General features: G+C 40.5%; 1 protein-coding gene and 1 pseudogene across 1 annotated transcript; one reads left to right on the top strand and one right to left on the bottom strand.

Moving 5' to 3' along the window:
* The first annotated feature begins 375 nt into the window (after positions 1–375).
* PSMD5 (proteasome 26S subunit, non-ATPase 5) lies at positions 376–21,088 on the top strand. Its single transcript, XM_028107757.2, has 10 exons — positions 376–569; positions 6,328–6,472; positions 7,458–7,571; positions 8,008–8,136; positions 11,104–11,213; positions 13,622–13,764; positions 14,865–15,056; positions 17,150–17,259; positions 17,637–17,777; positions 20,277–21,088. The coding sequence occupies exons 1-10, from the start codon at positions 397–399 to the stop codon at positions 20,532–20,534; spliced, it is 1,515 nt and encodes a 504-aa protein (XP_027963558.1). The 5' UTR covers positions 376–396; the 3' UTR covers positions 20,535–21,088.
* On the bottom strand, positions 11,479–12,862 carry LOC114212785 (homeobox protein NANOG-like; annotated as a pseudogene).
* Positions 21,089–22,955: the final 1,867 nt, after the last annotated feature.

The following is a 22,955-nucleotide window of genomic DNA, read 5'->3' as shown; positions in this document are numbered from 1 at the left end:
TAACCTTCTGTGGGTCCTCATTGTCACCACTCCGCTTGCCGGGCATCTGACGCGCCTTCGCTCTCTGAGGGAAATACGCAAGCCGACCGGAAAGTCGGCCTCCGCGACCCCCCGAGCGGCGCCCGCGATGACGCCCGGCCGCGACCCCGCAAACACCGGCGACAGTTGGCCCAGCTCCTTGACGGCCCCGGTCTCGCGAGGCTTGGCGGCCCCCGAGCGCGCGCGCGGCCCGCCGGCCCCCACATTGCTATTGGTGCGGCCGGGGCAGCTCGCAGTCCCGGCCGAAACCCCGGGCAGGGAGGCCTCGCCCCGCAGATCTCGCGAGGCTCGGAGCGGCTCGCCCGGAGCCGGGAGCCGGGAGCCCGCGGAGCCGGCAGCCGGGGCGGGAGGAGCGCGATGGCGGCCCAGGCGCTGGCGCTGCTGAGAGAAGTGTCGCGACTGGAAGCGCCGCTGGAGGAGCTGCGCGCGCTTCACTCGGTGCTGCAGACCGTGCCGCTCAGCGAGCTCCGCGAGTTAGCGGCCGAACTGCGCCTCGGCCCGCTCTTCTCCCTGCTCAACGAGAACCATCGGTGAGACGACCCCAAGCATGGAGACGAGGGTGGCTGGGAGGAGGGGAAGGGTTCTCCCCAGTCGCAGGGAGGGTGAAGAAGTCGCTGACACTTTAGCGGGAGGGACCCTGGGTCGCGGGGCCAGACGCGGCGCTCAGTCCAGCCTCCGAGTTGTGTGACCCTGGCCGTCGCCCGGCCTCACTGCCTTCATCCTTGAAATAGGAATTGGAGAGGGAAGGCGAGGTTGCCCACCTAGGAGGCTCCGCAATCATGTGTACGGGTTCGTGCCTTTCTTTCCTCTTAAGAAGGGGTCCTATCCTGGTAATTTGACAAGGTCCACCCACATTTTAAAATTCACGTATCTTTTGATCCGTAGGCATGGAACAGGCAGGTATGCGCGCACTCAAAATGTCCTGTATAGAGAGAAGGCTGCATGACAGAAGGTGACAGCAAAAAACTAGAAACAACCTAAATATCCGTTAAAAGGGGTTGGAAATAAATTATGATACATTACTGTGTAACCCTGTGCAGCTAGCAGAAGAATTGAGGTAGATCTGTATATGTGGACATGGAAAAATCTCTAATATATGTTGTTGAATGAAAAAGGGAAATTGTAGGAGTTTATGATTCCATTATGTGTAATGTTTTTAAGGATTCAATCGCCGTCCCCCCTCCCCACTACACAGACTAGTAGAACACTGAAAATATCTGAAAGGTACAGCAGAAACTGTTAATACAGAAGTGGGACTTAGGATGGCAACTTTTTTCATTTTATGCACATCTGTACTGTTTGATTAAAAAGCACTTTGTATAAGTACTGCGCGCTAACCGATTGCGCCACTGGTTTGTACACGTTTGTGATCCAGAAATGTAAAAGTGATCCTTCTACTTGAAACGGTAAAAAAAAATCACTGGATCAACACTGGGTGATTTCAGGGGGCTTTCTTGGCTCTATCCTTCCGAGATTCCTCCCTTTTTTATACATGTTCTGCTTCATTAAATCCATTAGTTAACATTATCAGGTTCTGCCTATGAAATATCTCTTTTCTGTCCTCTTTAATTCAGGCCCTCATTTTCTCCCTCTTGCTGGGTAACTTGCTATTAGTCTGACTCACTACTTTTAAGCTTCTTTGTCCAGCACGTTCTTCCCACAGAGCAACCAGTTAACTTCTTGGGTCATTTGTCTCAGATCTTTGCCATGGTTTCCCATTGTCTACACTATGAAATCATGACTTCTTTTTCTGGCATTTGGGCCCTTACAGTATATTTCCATCCTACTTTTCCAGCCTCATCTTTTCCCTCCACTCCTCCACAAATACTTCATCTGCTTCAGCTACCACGTGGCACATTTACTTTCCCTTGAGCATGACTTGGCACTTTCGTAACTTTGTTCATGCCGGCCCTTCTAACTGAAATGCCCTCCCTCTCTCCAAATTCTTTCCATTCTTGAAAGCCCAGGTAAAGTGCTGTCACCTCCAGAAAGTCTCACTTGGCCACTCCAGTTTCAAGGGACTGATCCTCAGATCTCCTAAGAGACATTATCATTATTTCTGTTAATGATACTTGACACTGTTGCATTATATTATAGTTCTTTATGTGTTTGCTTCTGGTTTGAAAATCCTTTGAACGCAGGGGACATATTTTGTTCATCTCTGCATCCCTCTTAGGGTGTAGCACATAGTACAATATATGCCAAATAGAAGATTAGACTCATAAATTTTAAAGAGGCCACCTAGTCCAACCACTTTATATCAGGGATGAAGAAAATTTCAAAAGTCATAACCTAAATTAACACCAGAGATACAGTAGGAACTGAAATGAATGGGAGTTTGAAGAATAAGGTGCATCGGGGATGTGTTTTGCCTAATGAAGGAGCAGTGCTCTAGGAAACAGTTTTAATGGAAATTTAAAAACAGGGTAATTCAGAACTGGGTACATAAGAGATACCAGTTGCAATTTGTGAGAATAATTCTTCTGCAGATAGTAGACTGGCAGTCTCTAGATATTTCTATTATCCCGGCAAAACCAGGTTGCTATATATTGGTTCAGAATCTGATCTAATAGATGAAAATCTAGAATCTTGACAGCAGTTTTTGTGATAGAAAGTGAGTCCTAAGATTATTGCTTTACAATATGGAGATTGATTGTAAATTATTAACTCTTTGGCTTTTTACTATAAAGGGCCACATGTGATCTGAAATTTATGCACTATACAGTTTAACCTATGGCTGCTTTTTAAAAAAAAATAGCCTTATTGAAATGTGGTTTGCATAAAATAAACTGCACATAATAAAATAAACAATTTGAGGGGCGCCTGGGTGGCTCAGTTGGTTGAGCGTCTGCCTTCAGCTCAGGTCATGATCTCAGGACCTGGGATTGAGCCCTGCATCTGGCTCCTTGCTCAGCAGGGAGCCTGCTTCTCACTCTGCCACTCCTCCTGCTTGTGCTCTCTTGCTCTCTCTCTGTGTCAAGTAAATAAATAAAATCTTTAAAAAAAACTACACAATTTGACAGGTATTGACATATTGACATATGTATACACCCATGGAACCATCACCACAGTCAAGATAGCAAAGATATCTCTTACCCCCAGAAGTTTCCTTGTGCTTCTTTGTAATCCCTTTCCACCTCAGCCAGGCAACCACTGATCACTACAGATAAGTTTGCCTTTTTTTTTAAAAGAGTTTTATATAAATGGAATCCCACAATATGTACTCTAGTTTCTTTCACTCATCATAATTATTTTAAATTTTTCCATGTGGTGTAGATGAATACTTCATTCCTTTTTGTTGCTACGTAGTAGTCCCTTGTATAGATGTACCACATTTGTTTTCGGTTTACCTGCTGGTGAACATTTGAGCTGTCTTCAGTTTGACTCTATTACAAATAATACTGCTATGAACATTTGTGTACAAGTCTTTACATAGACATATTCTTTTCTCTTTGAGTTAATACCTAGGAGTGAAATGGCTAGATCATATGTCAGGTGTGTATTTAACTTTTTAAGAAACCGTCTAACCGTTTTCCAAAGTAATTGTACCATTTTACATTCCCACCAACAGTGTATGAGAGATTATAGGCCTAAATATAAAACCTAAAACTATAAAACTTCTAGAAGAAAACCTGGGAGAGAATTTTTATGACCTTGGGTTGAACAAAGATTTCTTTGGTGTGACACCAAAAGCGTGATCCATAGAAGGAAAATTGATAAATTGGACTTCATCAAAATTAAATACTCTGCTCTTCAAAGGCCACAGTTAAGAGAATAAAAAGGCAAGTCACAAATGGAGAAAAATCTTTGCAAAGAGTATATCTGATAAAGGACTTGTATTCAGAATATATAAAGAGCTTTCAAAATTCAGAAACAAGAGAAGTATCTAATTTAAAAATGGGCAAAATATTTGAACAAGAAGACACAAGGTTGGCAAATAAGCACATGAAAAGATACTCAACATCATTAGTCATTAGGGAAATGCAAATTGAAATTACAATAACAAAGCAATTCAAGTATCTACCAGCAGATGAATAGATAAAGTGTGGTATATACATCCAATGGAGTATTATTCAGCCTTAAAAAGAAAGGAACTTCTAACACATGCTACAACATGGAGGAAACTTGGAGACAACATTCTAAGTGAACTAAGCCAGTCACAAAGGACAATATTGTATGATTCCAATTAGATGAGGCACCAAGGGTAGTCACATTTAGAGAGAGAAGGTAGAATGGTGGTTGCTAGGGGTTCAGGGGAGGGGAGAATAGGAAGTTACTGTTTAACAGATACAGAGTTTGGGGCGCCTGGGTGGCTCAGTTGGGTAAGTGTCTGCCTTCAGCTCAGGTCATGATCCTGGTGTCCTAGGATCCAGCCCCGTGCTGGGCTCCTTGCTCAGCGGGGAGTCTGCTTCTCCCTCTGCCCTTACCCCCTGCCCATGCTCTCTCGTACTCTCTCTCTCTAGCAAATAAATAAATGAATCTTTAAAAAATAGATACAGAGTTTTCCATTTGAGAAGATGAAAAAGTTCTAGAGATGGTTGATGGTGATGGCTGCACAGCAATGTGAATGAACTTTAATGCAAAGAACTGTACATTTAAAAAATGGTTAAAATGGTAAATTCCATGGTATATCCAGTCACAGTTTTTTTAAAAAGGAAAAGAAATCCATATCCATTAACAGTCCTTCCTCCGCCTTCCTCCTTCCTATCTGTCCCTCCCCTAGCCCCTGACAACCAGGAATTTGCTTTCTGTCTCTATAGATTTGTCTGTTCTGGACATTCATATAAATGGAATCATCATCAAAAGGAAGCTTTTTATGTCTGGCTTCTTTCACTTAGCATATTTCCACATTTCATCCATGTTGTATAATATTCCATTGGGTGGATAAAACTGGTTTGTGTTTATCCATTCATTAATTGATGGACATTTGGGTTGTTTCTATTGCTATGAACATCCACGTACAAATTCTGTGTGGACATATGGTTTCAGTTATCTTGGGTATAATAAACATTCTTAATCATTCCCTTAGGTGCAGTTATACAAAGTGGAATCCCTAAGTTAAAAAAGTTACGTTCATTTTTAAGGCTTTTGCTATGTATTGCTTAATCAACTTTTAGAAAAGTTGTATCAGTTTAATTGTATGCTCCTATTAACAGTATATGAGTGCCTGGGCTGTTTACTTGTACTGCCCAAAAGAGAAAAGGAAATTATTCTTAAAACATCTTCTGTATCCACAACAACTGTATCCAGTTCTGATTAATTTACCTCTTTAATTGCTCCTGAATCTTTTCCCTCTTCTCCATCCCTCCTTACTACTCCCCCGTTTCACTCCCTCATCACCGGCCTTCTAACTGAAAAATGCTTTCTCTAACTGATGCAGAGTGACTTCCTCAAGTCAGATCTCATCATGTTACTTTCTGCTTAAAACCACTTCATGGCTTGCCATTGCCTTCTGGAAAAAGTCTGAATTCTGTAGCATGACAAAAAAGACCCATCAGAATCTGGCTTCTGTGCATCTTTCCTTTTTTATTGCTCCCCATTCATACCCCCCTTTTACCTTCTCCCCAGTTCTCTCCCATTCTTATCCCAGTGAAATGGAGCTCCTTGTATTTCCTTGAATGTATAACACTGCCTCATTCCTCTGTTCCCCTTCATGTGTCCTACCTGGAACACCTTTGTCCTCCTAGATAATCCCCACTTTTTCTTAAAATTTAGCTGAGCTATTACCCCCTCTGGGAGGGCTTCCTGATCCCTGTGTTCTTTTTTGAGCTCCCATAGCTTCATAATCCTAACCTCTAACATTTATCCACCTGATTATAGTTGCCTTTCTGTCGTTCCATATTTTCCTTTGGACTGAGCTCATTGAGGCTAGAGAATTAGCCTTCTTTGTAGCCCCAGCACAGGCATGGCACATAATGGGTACTTAGTAAATGTTTAGTAAATTAGTAGAAGTTAGTATTTTTTTTAAGATTTTATTTATTTTTTGAGAGAGAGGGAGAGAGATAGCAAGAGAGAGAGAGCACGAGCAGCGGGGAGAGGGAGAAGCAGGCTCCCCCCAGCAGGGAGCCCGCCATGGGGACGGGGCTTGATCCCAGGACCCAGGGATCATGACCTGAGCCAAAAGCAGATACTTAACCAACGGAGCCGCCCAGGCGCCCCCAAAGTTAGTATTTTAAAGGGAATTCTGTGTGGAGAAGATCCTCATTGAGCCAGGCTTCAGATATTAATAGGTTGTTACTACGTACCTGGCAGGACACAAACTAATGAGATCTATGACGTCTCCTTTAGGGAACAGATCACTTTGTGTGTATCAATTCTGGAGAGATTGCTCCAAGCTGTGGAGCCAGTTCACATGGCCCGGAACCTTGGGGCTGACCTTCAGAGGGGACTGACTCACCCTGATGATTCCGTAAAAATTCTCACTCTATCCCAGGTATGAAATTTTACTAGCACATAATAAGGGAACTGACATTTAGTGACCACCTGCTCTGGACCAGGCTCTGTGTTGGGTGCCAAAGATAGAGAGATAAAGAAAACAGAATCTCTCTCTGTGCCTAGGAAGTATCTAGTCTATTCTAGTGTGCATAGCTAACTATAACCAGGAGGATCCAAGCTAAAGTAAGGAGTTCTAATAAGTATTGTCTGAAATATTCATTCATCAAATACTGACTGAATTCCTTTTACATGCCAGGCATTATACCATATACTGTTAGAGCTACCAAGATAAATAAAGCCTATTTCTTTCCTTCAAGGAGCTCCTTGTCTAGAGAAAGTAATTGCCATATTAGTTCTTATTATAGTGGCATGAAAAAAGTACTATTGTAAAGGTCACTAAACCAAGAAATTGAGACAGTAACTCTTATAACCCTAGTAACCAAAATACTCTACTATTTGGGTGAAGAGCTGCTGCTGAGGATTATTTTGTTAAGCTGTTTGTTAAGCAGTTAGTTACTTAGTAGGCATTCAAGTACTGTTTTTCCTTCTCTCCTCTGGAAGTATTAATTCAACAGAAAAGGAGAAAGTATTGATTGATTCTCTGACCATTTATGTGCTAGACACCATAGTAGGTACTTGTCCTGTTTAGTCTCCTTCAATCATCATAACTATCCTGCAGTTAAGTATAGTATTCTCATTTAACAGATAAGAAATTAGGTTCAAAGAAGTTAGTTAATTTGCCCAAGGTCAGTGTAGCTAAAAATTGATAGAACTAGAATTTGTTTTGTCTTCTCTCACTGAAGTGTCAATTCTTTACTGTTAATTTTTTTCTTTCTTTTCAATAATGTGACTATACCATGAGTGTTTCAGCTTTAATGAATTTGGGTCATTTGTAATTTTTAATGGCTTGTCTTATAGCTGTAATCAGTAACTCCTAAGATAAATGCACACTAAGGGAGTTTCTGATTGCTTTTTTATTTCAGGTCGGAAGAATTGTTGAAAATTCTGATGCTGTTACTGAGATTCTAAATAATGCTGAATTACTAAAACAGATTGTTTATTGTATTGGTGGAGACAATCTGTCTGTAGCTAAAGCGGTGAGTCACCTAGAACCATCAGCTTAAATACACAGAGTATCCTAAAAAACAAAAGAAGGCCTTCTGGATTGAGAGGTGCAAGTTTAGGATGGATGATTTGTATAGTTGAATTGGTAACCTCATATAGATGATATCAGATAAATAAATGGTGTCAAATAAATACCAGTAAACCCTTCCTGTTTTCTAGAATACACATATGTGAATTATCCATCATGGAGCTTATATTAGGTTGCTTGATAAGAAACAAAATTTACATCATGTGTTTTCTAGTGGCAATACTATGTATCTTTTTCAGTTTTAAATAATGATACCTAAAACACAGTGAATGCTCATTGTGCAAGATGCATTCCACATACTGATTTCACATCAATCTCATGAAGTAAATATTAATATTTTGCATTTTTATGATTTAAGAGATATTTTCTTTCCTTATAAGGCCATTAAGTCCCTGTCAAGAATATCACTAACCCAAGCTGGACTGGAGGCTTTATTTGAAAGCAATCTGCTGGATGATTTGAAAAGGGTAATGAAAACAAATGACATTGTTCGATACAGAGTGTATGAGGTAAGACTAAAAGCATGCATTTTTTTTTTTTTTTGAGAGAGAGAGAAAGTGCAGGAGTGCAGGGGGAAGGGCAGAGGGAGAGGAAAAGAAGATCTTAAGCAGTCTCCATGCTCAGCATGGAGCCCAATGCAGGGCTCGATCTCATGACCCTGAGATCATGACTTGAGCCAAAATCAAGAGTCGGACACTCCCCAACTGAGCCAGCCAGGTGTCCCTAAAAGCACACTTTCTTTTTTTTTTTTTTTTGAAAGATTTTATTTATTTATTTGACAGAGAGAGACACAGTGAGAGAGGGAACACAAGCAGGGGGAGTGGGAGAGGGAGAAGCAGGCTTCCCGCAGAGCAGGGAGCAGGATGTGAGGCTCGATCCCAGGACCCTGGGATCACGACCTGAGCTGAAGGCAGACGCTTAATGACTGAGCCACCCAGGCACCCCGCACACTTTCTGATGCCTACAATTCAGAATGCAGTGGAGCTTACACTGGAAGGCAAGATGGCTTGTTTACCATGTATTCATTGAGTGTGTTAGGCCCTGTGTTAGGCCCTATATTAGATGCTGGGGATATGGGGGTGAACTCCCAGCCTAGTATGTGGGACAGTCATTTAAAAAATATTTACAGTGCACTACATAAAGTACTATAATAAAGGAGATAATGTTAAAACTAGACTTTGAAATAATTATAGTAGTAAGATGAAGAAATGACTCTCATTTGCACCCACTTTGTACTTACCATTGTGCTAAATCTCCACATATATTGTCTTCAGTTTTTATGGTAAACCCTATACATGATCATCATTAACCTCACTATTGATGGAGTAGCTGACCCAGGCCATACAGTTAATAGGCTGCATATACAAAATGGAACCGTTGACAGTCTAATTCCCTGTTCACAACACTTTCTTACTTTGCATGTCTTAATACCATGCTATCCTGGTTTCCCTTCCACCTCTCTAGCTATTTCTTCTCAGTGTCCTGGCTCATTATCTTCTATTGAACTTTTAATTGTTGGAGTTCATGAAGGTGAATTCCCAAACCCTGTTCGCACTGTATATTCATTTCTAGGCAATTTTATTCATCTTATGATTTCAGTTCCCGTCTATATGGGATGACTCCATACACCTCCAACCCAGACCTCTCTTCTGAGCTCGGACCCTCATGTCCAACAGCTTACTCACTGTTCCCCCTTTAGACCTATGTATTCTAGGCCCCTCACACTCATGCTCAAACCAAACTCCTAAGCTTCCTTACCCAGCCCATGCTCCAGTCAAAAATAGCAACACACTGGCCCTGTATCATAGTCAGCATGGTTGCGTATTAGACCTTGAGCTCATTCTCTGTGAGGCCTTGTTCTCCCTGCCACATATCCATTAGGTCCATATGGTGTCAGTTTTACTTAAACCATGCATTTCTCTTCCTTGATATAGCCACCACTACCCTAGTCTAAGCTACCAGTATCTCTCACCTGGACTGTTCTATTTGCATCCAGACTGGTCTCTGCTCATCCATTTTTGATACCACTAGTCTATTTTTGGATGCAGTCAGGATGATCTTTTAAATATTCAAATCTGGTTCTGTCATTCCTGTGCTTAAAATCCTTCAATGTCCTATATCTCCGTAAGCCCTCAGGACAGCTTTGTGGAGTGACTAAGTGAATGACTGACTGATAGAATGTATGAATGAATGAATGATTTTTAACCATTTTTTTGCTGATTTAGACTTTTGTACCCTGATTGATGATTTCTTAAAAAAAAAAAAAATGGCACAAGTACAATCAGATATAATGGAGTATTTCCGTGCCAAAGTAATTCTTACATGTTCAATGAAGTTTTTCTACTTATGGAGACAAATAATGGATTTTTTTAAAAATTCAGTTATATTAAGTGCCTAGTCCTGTGTTTAATTTAAACTGAGATCTAACACATGAAAAAATGCTCAACATCACTAGCCATCAGGGAAATACAAATCAAAACTACAATGAGATACCACCTTACACCAGTTAGAATGGCAAAAATTAACAAGACGGGAAACAAGTGTTGGCGAGGATGTTGAGAAAGGGGAACCCTCTTACACTGTTGGTGGGAATGCAAGCTGGTACAGCCACTCTGGAAAGCAGTATGGAGATTCCTCAAGATGTAAAAAATAGAGCTTCCCTACAACCCAGCAAATGTACTACTAGGTATTTACCCCAAAGATACAGATGTAGTGAAAAGAAGGGGCACCTGCACCCAGTGTTCATAGCAGCAGTGTCCACGATAGCCAAACTGTGGAGGGAGCCGAGATGCCCTTCAACAAATGAATGGGTAAAGAAGATGTGGTTCATACATACAATGGAATATTACTCAGCCATCAGAAAGGATAAATACCCACCATTTGCATCGACATGGATGGAACTAGAGGGGTGCTAAGTGAAGTAAGTCAAGCAGAGAAAGACAATTGTATGGTTTCACTCATATGTGGACCATAAGCAAATAGCACTGAGGACCATAGGGGAAGGGAGGGAAATCTGAAGGGGGAGAAATCAGAGAGGGAGATGAACCATGAGAGACTATGGACCCCGAGAAACAAACTGAGGGTTTCAGAAGGGAGGGGGGTGGGGGAATGGGGTAACAGGGTGATGGGTACTAAGGAGGGCACGTGTTGTGATGAGCACGGGGTGTTATATGCAACTAATGAATCATTGAACACTACATCAAAAACTAATGATGTACTATACAGCAGCTAACTGAACATAATAAAAAAAATTAATTAAAAAAAAGAAGTAGTATTAAAAGCCTTGGGCCAGGGAACTTTAAAGAGTATTCTTCCTTATGTTAGAAGAGGTTTCATTTCATCTTGTCATTGAAAGAATTGAGAAAGGACGAAAGAACCTGTTTGGTTATAAAAATCTAAATAACTATTAAAAAAATGAGATTTAACAGATTTGGGGCTGTTTTGACCTTTTTGCTTTTTCTGTTTTTTTCTTTCAGTTAATTGTGGAGATTTCTTCTGTGTCACCAGAATCTTTAACCTACTGTACCACCAGTGGATTGGTAACCCAGCTCCTCAGAGAGTTGACTGGGGAGGATGTGCTGGTCAGGTATGTTGGCTGAGAGAGCTCTTAAAACAAAACGTCTTTTTTTGGAGGTCCAGGAAACAGCTTTGGGACTTAGTAACCAGGATGCTGAGATCATGACCTGAGCTGGAATCAAGTCAGCTGCTTAACTGACTGAGCCACCCAGTCGCCCTGATACCAAGAAATTTTTTTTTAAGTGGTTATTTTATTTATTTGTACTTAAACCTATAAACCAATCAGCCAAACTGGTACTATTATCATGATACATTAAAATACAAAACATCTTTCTACAAATACTAGAATAATGAACAAATTAACAGTTCTAGTAAAACATCACAAGGGACAGAGGAAATCAATGAAGCACATTATAGCTTAACCCTTCACCGTTAACAGTTGAGGTTATTAACAAGAAAAGCCTCACAATCTCAGAAAATACAAATTATCCTTCATCACACGTCTTTGTGTCTTCACTTCCTATTCTTGAGGTGAGATTCTAGAGCCTAAAGATATCCACATTAGGATTGTATCTAGTTATCTATAGCCAGAAACACCTTTTATCATGTTGTCCATAGCAGCCAATGCTACTGAAGCCTCTTTGACTCCAATGGTACCCCCTCAGTGGACACAATAAGAATAATGGGAAAGAGAATATTGAGGCAGAGATATATAGGACCCTAAAAGACAAAGCCTAGGAGAAGTAATACAGCCACCGCCCAAATTGAGATCGAATAATATACTCATCGTCACACATCTTCAGGCTGTATGTTCACAGAGTAATTTGGGAACAAATCCATTATTTGCTGGGTACTAAAATACTTAGCAGATTGTTGTATTACACTATGGCTTTCCCCAGAAGTTTCTAAGATGAACTCCAAATCGCTGATGGAATTTTGCTGGAATTGGATCTGCGCTGCAGGGATTCCTCTTCACAGTTCTGGAGCTGATTGTTCCAGGCTTGGGGGCACCAGGTCTGACTGGTCCAGGAATGGTTGCTCCAAGACTGGCCGTTCCAGGAGTTGCTCCAAGACTGGCTGTTCCCAGATCTGGTTGCTCCAATTCGGGTTATTCCAGGTCTGGTTGCTCCATATTGGAAGGTTTCCAGAAGTGTTCCTCAGGTATCTCTGGTGGTAGGAATAGAAGCCTGGGTATTCTGTGGTTGCTGTGCTGTTCTGAGTCACACTCTTGCTCTCCTTTGGCCAATGGTTTTTCTGCCACCTCTTACATTTCCTTCTCTGGTTCTGGAACCAGGTCTTCACCTGCTTATAGCTAAAGTTCAGAATGTTGAAAAGATCTTGCATCTGCTGGAGACTGAGGTATTTCTGTCTCTGAAATCAATCGTTGAGGACATAGAGTTGGGTCTGAGAGAACACGGTCCTGATCTTCTGTTTCTTGCCCTGGGCCATATCTTCCTTCCTCACTGTTCTCTCCTCTCCAGAAGTGGGTGGTAGTTTTACCCTGGGACTGGTGGAGGAGTTGGGGCTGTCCTGAACAAGCAGATCCATGGATGAAGGAAGAAGAGAGATGGTCTCTGCGTGGGGTGTCTCAGCAGATGACATTTGCAGGGACGCATAATTTTCTTCAGGCCCATAAATCTCAGGCATTGGAGAAGAGTTCCTAGAACTGGGTGCTTTGGGGCCAGGCAGGCATTGGGGCAGAGCTGGATCTGCGCTCATGTTGGTGAGTTGAGGGTAGACGGGAAAAAAAAAAAAAAGAGCGAGATTGTAAGAAAGGCCCAGGCTTATGGATCTAGATGGAAGAGCTGAGAGGAGTAAGAAGACCTCCAGATGTTAAGAGTCTGAGAAAGACAGGATAAAGGCGTCACCACTGCAATAGTAAAAGCCAACCAGCCCAGTGGAGCCAAAGGTCCCTGATGCCAAGAATTTTTATCAATTTTTAAAATATGTGGAAATGACATTATAGTTGTGTGAGGAAATATTCATGTTTTTTAGAGATGCATACTGAAGTATGCAGGGATAAATGGCTAGACTAGAATTTGCTTTAAAATAATTCGGCAAAAATGGAGGAAAAAAGATGAAAAGCAAAATCTTGTCAAAAATCTTATGTAAGGCAAAATCATGATGGCTATGCAATTAGGATTATGGGTACATGGGGACATATGCACTGATCTCTTATACTCTTGTATATGTGTGACATTTCAAAATAAAAATTAAAAAAAATTCTTTAGGAAGCAGCCCTGTCATGGTGGAAATAGTAATGCGCCTCAAGTCAGAAGGTCAGAATTTAAGTCTAAACTCTACCTTGTAATAACAATGTGATTCTGAACAAATCACTGCAATTTTCTCATCCTTGTGTCCTCATCTGAAAAGTAGAGCCGGGGTTACTGAACTTTCAGATTAAAAGAATTAAGTAAGATAGCCTATGAAAGCAGTTTATAAACTATGTTAACCACATGCAAAATCTTGGCATTTCAGAGCCACCTGTATAGAAATGGTGACATCACTGGCATATACTCATCATGGAAGACAGTACCTTGCTCAAGAAGGAGTAATTGATCAGATTTCTAATATAATTGTTGGGGCAGATTCAGACCCTTTCTCTAGCTTCTATTTGCCAGGTAAATACTGATTTCTGTGAAAATGATGGTATATGTTTTTTCTGCGTTCTTTCTGATGGGAGAGGCCAGGGATTATTTTCTTTCTTTTTTTTTTTTTTTTAAGATTTTATTTATTTATTTGACAGAGACAACAGCGAGAGCAGGAACACAAGCAGGGGGAGTGGGAGAGGGAGAAGCAGGCTTCCGCCCAAGGAGGGAGCCCGATGCAGGGCTCGATCCCAGGACCCTGGGATCATGACCTGAGCCGAAGGCAGACGCTTAATGACTGAGCCACCCAAGTGCCCCAGGGATTATTTTCTGTAGAGCAGATTCTCTTTAGATGATACCCACAGCCCCTTAATGAGGTGGACTGTATTGCCATGGGAGCCACGCCTTATTGATTCTGATTTTCTGGAAATACCATTGCTGTTTAGAGCATTAGGATAGTTTCCTTGAAACCTTAGTCAAAGCAACATAAGTAAAAATACTACTAATGATATTTACAGTATATTTCACAGATTCAACAAATCTCTCTTGGAATCTTTAATACAGGATCTACTCCAGCCATGCTGTTCTAGGACATGGCTAATTACTTTTTCTTGAGCACTTGCAGAAATTGGAAATGTATTCCTTCCTTAGGTAGCCTAGTTTACTTCATCGATGAACATCTCTGTTTAAAAATTTCTTGGGGCACCTGGCTGGCTCAGTCTGTATTGAACATGTGACTCTTGATCTCAGGATCATGAGTTCAAGCCCCACATTAGGCATAGAGCTTACTTTAAAAAAAAAAAAATTTCTTCCTTACAATCACTCCAGACTTGCTTTCCTATAATTTGTATCCAGTGGTCCTTGTTCTTTACTCTTCCTCTTGCATATGACAATGCTTCAGTATTTGAATCCACCTCCATTGATACCCTGGGGTTTCTGTTCTCAGGACCACACATCACAGGTCCTTCGGTATCTCCTTATGGGCTGTCTGAATGCCAGGCAACTGAGTGTAGTACTATAACCATTCTCCCCTTCCTGGCCGGTAGTTTATTACCATCCCTATGAAAACATAGGGCCCACAATTTATGTGGCCTTCCTCCTCTATTAATGTATGTTTTTGTAAATATCTTTAGGATTTGTGAAGTTTTTTGGAAACCTGGCTATCATGGATAGTCCTCAACAAATCTGTGAGCGTTATCCTGTCTTTGTGGAAAAAGTCTTTGAAATGACAGAAAGTCAGGACCCCACCATGATTGGTGTAGCAGTGGACACAATTGGAATCCTGGGATCCAATGTTGAAGGAAAACAAGTTTTACAAAAAACAGGTTGGTATGACTTATTTTGGCTTTCTTTAGGGATATCTTCATTTTTGACAAGGATTCAATATATAAGCTCATTTGTTGGTGCATTAACTACATTATAGAAACTACTCTTACAGACGGCTGTCTTTCTACTGTGACCTTGGACTCATCCCTAGAAAGTCTCATAATTATTACTGAATTTTTGTTTATTTATGTTTTTACTTGGCTAGACCAAGGACTGTGTCCCCTCTACACCTTCCTTAATAGTATTCATGGTCCAGAGACCATGGACTAGAGTCAGAAAGACCTGGATTCATGTCCCAGTTCCAACACTGACTTAGCTTTTTGAACTTCATATCCTTACTTCACTACTGTAGGCCCTGTTTCCCTCATATATTCATAAAAAGGATAAACAACTGTTTCTTGGGATAGTGAATATTTAATGAAAACACACATTTGTTTTATATTTGTAATGTCCTGGAAGAAAACAAAAATTTGTTACAAATTTATGTTAAGAATGATGCTTTTACAGCACATCCATGAGTATCTTAAAGCGCTCTGAATTCTATACAAAAACTAATATGGGCACTATTAAAACCTTTATGAAGTATATCTTGAATTGAAAATTAGTATGCTATTGTGTATCACAACTGGTATCCTACTTATATATACTTTTCTAAGTGCTTTTACCTATGACATGTAATCCTTTTATGGTCCAGCAAAGAACATACTATGGCATTCTCATTTTATAGATAAGGTAGCTGAAACTCAGAGAAGTTAAGAGAATTTTTAAGATCACACAGATGGTGGGGCATCTTGTACTCAGATCCAGGTCCTTTGATTCCAAATCCTCTGCAGTTTGTCTTATATATATGCTGTATTACATACAAATGTGTGTTTTAGGCCTGTCACTTGGTCTCCAACTACATGTTTCATTTTTGTGTTGGGTTAGGTTGGTAGAGGTCATAGTATATAAAAGCATAATTTTAAAAAAATCTCATTGTTCACTTCATACCCATTAGGATGGCTATTATGACAAAAAAAGACAACAAAAACAGAAAATAACAAATGTTGACAAGGATGTAGGGAAATTGAGATCCTGGCACATATTTAGTGGGAATGTAAAATGGTACAGCTGCTGTGGAAAACATTATGGTGGTTGGTTCCTCAAAAAATCGTACATAGAGGGGTGACTGGGTGGCTCAGTTGGTTGAGTGACTGACTCTTGATTTCAGCTCGGATCATGATCTCAAGATCCTGAGATTGAGTCCCACGTTGGGCTCCACACTCAGCATGGAGTCTGCTTGAGATTCTTTTGCCCTCCGCCTCCGCTGCTCTTTCCCCTGGCTTGTATGTGCACTCTCTGTCTAAAATAAATAAATAAAATCTTTTTAAAAAAATTATACAGAGAATTACTGTATGATCCAGCAAATACACTTCTAGATACACACCCGAGGGAATTGAAAGAAGGGACTCAAAAGGTATTTGTACACCTATATTCATAACAGCATTATTCATAATAGCCAAGAAGATAGAAACAATCCAAAATGTTCATTGATGGACAAATGGATAAACAAAATGTGGTATATACAATACAATGAAATATCCAATCTTAAAAAGGAATGAGGGGCGCCTGGGTGGCTCAGTTGGTTAAGTGTCCAGCTCTTGATCTCAGCTCAGGTCTTGATCTCAGGGTCATAAGTTCAAGCTCCACATTGGGCTCCACACTGGGCATGGTCCAGTCAGAACAAAAAAAGGAATGAAATTCTCATACATGCTATAACATGTAGGGACCTTGAAGACATTATGCTAAGTGCAATAAGCCAGACTCAAAAGGCAAGTATTACATGATTCCACTTATGTGAGGTACTTAGTCAAATACATAGAGACAGAAAGTAAAATACTGGTTATTAGGGGATGAGGGTGGGGAAAATGGGGAGTTACTGTTTAATGAATACAGAGCTTTGGTTTGAGATGATGAAGACGTTCTGGAGATGGATAGTGATGATGGTTGCACAACAAAATGGATGTACTAAGCTCTATACTTAAAAATGGTTAAAATGTTAAATTTTATACTAATTTTACCACAATAAAAAATATTTTGTTATCCTTCAAAGGAACTCGCTTTGAACGCTTGCTCATGAAAATAGGATATCAAGCAAAGAATGCCTCGACAGAGCTCAAAATTAGGTGTTTGGATTCTATTTCATCTATTTTTTATATACTGGTAAGTAAATTGGGAAATTAATGAAGGACAGTGGGATATGTTTGGGAGAATAAATCTGTATAAGTCAACATAATACTGGTTAACTTAATATAAATGTTACTCAACTTTTAGTAAAAGAAGATAACCCTTACTCTATAACTAGTGACATTTTTTAAGTTAAAGTGGAGTCATCCAGGTTAGAACTGGAGAGAGAGGACCCTAGCACTTCCCTAATCAACCCCATCAGGAAAACAGAAAACAACTGGGGAAGTTTGAGCTGGGTTTGGGAAAGTGTGCTCCAGACTTAGCAGAGATCATAGCAAACTAAAGACAGCATGCCATCAGACCCAGGATTCCTGACTTCCAAAGGCTTGAGATTTTTCCTCTCTGCCCTGTAGCCTGAGCAGCAGACTGATGACCTCCTGCGGATGACAGAATCCTGGTTTTCTTCTTTATCTCGGGATCCTCTGGAGCTCTTCCGTGGTATCAGTAATCAACCCTTCCCTGAACTGCACTGCGCTGCCTTAAAAGTGTTCACGGTAGGAATCTTCTTCGTTTTCTCAGGTCCTTCTGGGATGAAGCTAGTTCAGCATGTGACTATGTAGAATGAGCACGTACCTCTCCCATGCCCTGGGAAATACCAGTGCGTAGTGCACTTCTGCCCTGTGCTATTAGTGTATACTAATGAGGGAGACAGATGTGTAAACAGATTGTTTCAGTTAAAGGCATTAGGTATTGTGGCAGAGGTTTGGACAGGATTCTGTGGGATCACAGAATTAATTCCAGATTACTTATCTGCCATCAAGCAAGTCCTCTATTGACCCAGCCCGAGACTTCTTCCTGAGCCCTATTTCCTGCCATTCCCCTTCTGGCACTCAGTGCTCTAGTAATACCAAACTGCTTGCTTCACATCTCTGGACCTTTATGTGCCCTCTACATTCAACACTGTTCCCCAACTTTGCTTGTTAACCTCTTACTCATTCTTAAAGGACTAGCTCAGGTGTGTCTTCAGCAAGCTTTGCCTAAATCCACAAGGTTGAGTTAAGCTGTGTCAGCTCTCGTAAAAGCTGCTTATTCATTATTTTAAAATTTGGGAAACATTGCGAAGTAGAAATTTTTGAAATCACTTAAAGTCAGACCTGTTTTGTGTATTTCCTTTTAGTGTTAGCGTTAGTATTTATTTACCTTTTTTTTGGTGAATTATTTTTTTTTTTAAGATTTTATTTATTTGAGAGCGAGAGAGTGCACAAGCAGGGGGAGGGGCAGAGGGAGAGGGAGAAGCACACTCCCCCCTGAGCAAGGAGTCCGATGCGGGGCTCAATCCCAGGACCCTGAGATCATGACCTGACCCAAAGGCAGACGCTTAACCAACTGAGCCACCCAGGCGCCCTTTAGTGAAAATTTCAGACATCAGTAATACTTTCCATTCTCTGCCAACCCCCCCCTTCCTCCCTCTCTGGATGTAATCACTGTCATGAATTCGGGGTTTATAAGCCCGATTACTTTTTATATACAGAGCCATATATATGTGTGTATCTTTAAACAAATTAACAGTATTTTGTATATACTTAAACTTTGTGAATGGTATCATGCTGTTCATATCATTCTTTTCTCTTCAGTATTATGTTTCTAAGGTTTGTGTATGTTAAAAGTGGCAATTAGAGAGTCTTTATTTCAGGGGTGCCTGGGTGGCTCAGTCAGTTAAGCATCTGACTCTTGATTTCAGCTCAGGTCATGATCTTAGGGTCCTGAGTTTGAGCCCCGATTGAGCTCTGTAGTCAGTGTGGAGTCTGCTTGAGATTCTCTCTCTCCCTCTGCCCCACCCCCACTTGCACTCTCTAAATAAATAAATAAATAAGATCTTAAAAAAAAAAAAGGGGTCATTATTTCATTGTATAGCCACAGTTGAATCACTCCTATCAATGAAGATTTCAGTAGTTCTCTATTACAAATGGTACTGCAGTGAACATTCTCAAAAATACTATCTTGTGTACATGTATGAGAGTTTCTTCAGGGTAGTCTTTTCTTCTCTAGTTTTTATTTTTCCACTGTTGTGATTATGCCATTTGGATCTACTTTTTTAATATCATAGATTTGCCTATTTATAAAAATTATTTTTTTTTAGGATTTTATTTATTTGAGAGAGAGAGAATGAGAGGGAGAGAGAGAGAGCACATGAGAGGGGGAAGGGTCAGAGGGAGAAGCAGACTCCCTGCTGAGCAGGGAGCCCGATGCGGGACTCGATCCCGGGACTCCAGGATCATGACCTGAGCCGAAGGCAGTCGCTTAACCACCTGAGCCACCCAGGCGCCCCTATAAACATTATTCTTAATGTTTATTTAATTTTTTCTTCCTATATACCATTATTTACTTACCTATCCCCCCCACTATTAGACATTTATGTTATAACTTTCACACTATGATAAGCATCTTTGTAAACAAAGCTTTTTAATATTCAGATTCTTTTTTTTTAGATTTTATTTATTTATTTGCAAGAGAGAGGGAAAGAGAGAGCAAGTGGGGGGAGTAGTAGAGGGAGAGGGACAAGCAGACTCCACTCTGAGCACAGAAACCAGCCCTGGGCTCGATTTCATGACCCTGAGGTCATGACCTGAGCCAAAATCAAGAGTCAGATGCTTAACTGACTGAGCCATCCAGGCACCCCTAGATTATTTTCTTAGGTTAGATTTTCAGGAGGGAATTTATTTAGGCAAAAGTATCATTTTTTTAAAGATTTATTTTTATTTATTTTAGAGACAGTGTGAGTGGGGGAAGGGCAGAGGGAGAGAGAGAATCTCAAGTAGATTCCCTGCTGAGTGTGTAGCCTGACATAGGGCTCAGTCCCAGGTCCCTGAGATCATGACCTGAGCTGAAATCAAGAGTCAGACGCTTAATTGACTAAGCTACCCAGGTGGCCCAAAAAGTAACATTTTTAACGTTCATATTGCCCAATTTTTTCTAAGGATTGTGCTATCCGAGTAACACATTTAACTTCTTAAGGCTCAGAGGAGTTGTAATCTTTCTGCTTTCCATTTCAGGCCATCGCAAATCAACCCTGGGCTCAGAAACTTATGTTTAATAGTCCAGGGTTTGTGGAATATGTGATGGACCGGTCTGTGGAGCATGATAAAGCTTCAAAGGATGCTAAATATGAACTGGTGAAAGCACTTGCCAATTCCAAGACAATTGCAGAAATCTTTGGGAACCCAAATTATTTGAGGCTCAGAACTTACCTGAGTGAAGGTCCATACTATGTGAAACCTATTTCCACAACAGCCGTGGAAGGAGCTGAATGATTTCTTCTAGAGTCGAGACCACTTTTGACCAAAACTTAGGCTAAGGCATTTGACTTCACCTGTATTTTACAAAAGAGAAGCTTCCCTTCCCCCAGCATTATCATGGATTGTCTAATGTAATTATATCACTACATCTGTGGTGTTTCTACATGGAAACACAGTGTGGAACCAGGAAAGCAGGCAAACTTAGTCTTAATTGCACCAGTGTTTTTCAGATTCCTTTGACTGCCTTAATCTTTCCAAGAAGATGGTGTTTTTGTTCCCCCAGTAATTTTCATGGACTTACTGTCTTATTTAAAATTCTGCTTCAAACAGATTGGAAACAAATTGTTTCTGAATTCTCTTTACCACCTTTTTTTTTTTCCCGTTTTGGTCCTTTTCACCTTTCTGATTCCACTTTCAAAGTCTTGGGTATAAATATTCTTTGAAAAACAATATGGAATCTTGAAATTATGTTCTCCATACTAAGAATAAATACTTTTAATAAGGTGTCTTTGGGTTTTTTGTTACCATTATATTCCTTTGGAAAATGGACAATAAATCTTTTAAAAATGTTTCTAGTGTTCTTTGCTTTTTTTGTTGTTTATCATTGAATTTTACTCTGTGGTGGTTTGGAAGGAGTGCTAACATGCTAGAGCAGAAAGATTCCCCAAACTCTTGTTTTACTTACTGGTGGATCATCATTGTTGAGGGTTTCGCTTTTAATCTTTCAGAGCCATCGAATCAGAATTGAATTGACCAGAGAGAGACACTGACTCCTAATAACCAGAGTTGGATGGCAGGACACTATATATAAACCAGGATGCCATCGCATTGATTTAACAAAGGATGCAGTTTCTTTTCATTAACAACAACAAAAAAAATGTTCCCACCTGTTTCCAGTGCCCTGCTTTGTAACTGGAAAAGCACTCTGCACGCCAATCACCAATCAGAGGTTTTGGCATGAGAGTGTTATCAGAGTGTGATTCAGAATCCAGAGGTAGATCTCTTTTAAGCCATGGTGATGTTGATAAACCTTTCCCACTCTGTAACAGAATGGTTCTCAAGCGCCTGAATTCTCTTGTCCCAGATTAATCATCTCGTTTCTAACATCTCTGATAATGCTCTGTGGGTGTTTTTGTTTGTTTGTTTCCATACTGATCATTTCTCTACAGCTAATACCACTAATAAGTTATAGCCAAGTCTTTCCTGGCCTGAGAAACGTTCTATCTCTAAGATGACTTTTTTAATCTCATTCATGATGTTGATTTTATTCATTTAACATTCGAGTTCAGAGAGTTGCCCTCTCTCCTATGTGTGGCCTACATACTCATTCTGATTTTGCACCCGTGACTTTTTTCTGAGATTAAATAAAATTTGCAAATTATCTTATTTTGCATTTAATCAGTAAACACTATTGACTGCTCATTGTGTGCTTGGCATTGGGAAAAGTGTTAGACATTGTCCTAAGTGCTAAGTTCATCTCGTTTACATTTTTACATCTGTATTTCACTGATGCAGAAACCCAGGCTCAGAGAAATTAAGTAGCTTATCTCAAAATCACACAGGTAGCAAGCAACTAATAGTGGAGGAAAAGAGAAACAAATTTCTATTAGAACTAGAAATAGAACATTAGTGTATAGTAAGTACAATAATAGAGAAAAACAGGAAACACCTACCCTAGACTTGAAGGAAGTCTTCCCAGAGAAGGAAACACCTGAAACTTGAAGAACCAGTAGGAGAGAGTCAAGTGAAAAATAACGGAAAGTAGCAGGGAAAGCAGAGGTTCAGATATGAAAACAAGAAACATTTGGGGAACTACAAGGCATTATGACCAAACCCTGGAAATCAAGAGGGGAAAATTATGAAATTCTTTATCATTATTACTAATAGTAGCTACTATTTCTGCCAGATTGCACACTCCAGAGCTAGAATGTTAACCTGGCTTCCTGGTGGCTAGTCAGATGTGTTACTTGATTATATTTTGAAGATAATAGCAAACAAATGTTTGTGAAGCATTGTTCTAAAAGCTTTGCAGGGGCACGTGGGTGGCTCCAGCGGTTAAGCATCCAACTCTTGATTTTGGCTCAGCTCATGATCTCAGGGTTGTGAGATTGAGCCCCTGGTCAGGCTCTTTGCTCAGCGGGGAATCTGCTTGTCCCTCTCCATCTGCTTCTCCCCTACCCCAATAAATAAGTAAATAGCTTTTCATCTATTAACTTATGTTGCTATCCTTCCTCTCCCAGGAATAAAATACTGTTATTACCCTGTTTACACATGAGGCCAAGGTACAGCGAAATTAAGGAACTTGCACAAGATCACACAGCAAGTGGAGCCGAGATTTGAACCTAAACTGTTTAACTCAAAACATAAATGCTGCCTCTTCCTCTTATTGGACATTTACTGTGGGCCAAATCCAATGCAAAATGCTTGACATATCTC

Source organism: Eumetopias jubatus, unplaced genomic scaffold, assembly GCF_037043125.1.
Source record: "Eumetopias jubatus isolate StellerSeaLion01/CBP00866 unplaced genomic scaffold, mEumJub1_p1.0 scaffold_15, whole genome shotgun sequence".
In the NCBI taxonomy this organism is placed as follows: Eukaryota; Metazoa; Chordata; class Mammalia; order Carnivora; family Otariidae; genus Eumetopias; species Eumetopias jubatus.
This window is presented reverse-complemented; position numbering and strand designations above follow the sequence as displayed.

Excerpts from the sequence above, each read along its gene's own strand:
- PSMD5 (XM_028107757.2), top strand. The coding sequence starts at position 397 with ATGGCGGCCCAGGCGCTGGCGCTGCTGAGAGAAGTGTCGCGACTGGAA. Across the intron at positions 11,214-13,621 it reads GGGGAGGATGTGCTGGTCAG|AGCCACCTGTATAGAAATGG; the intron begins GTATGTTGGCTG and ends TTGGCATTTCAG. Across the intron at positions 17,260-17,636 it reads CATCTATTTTTTATATACTG|CCTGAGCAGCAGACTGATGA; the intron begins GTAAGTAAATTG and ends TCTGCCCTGTAG.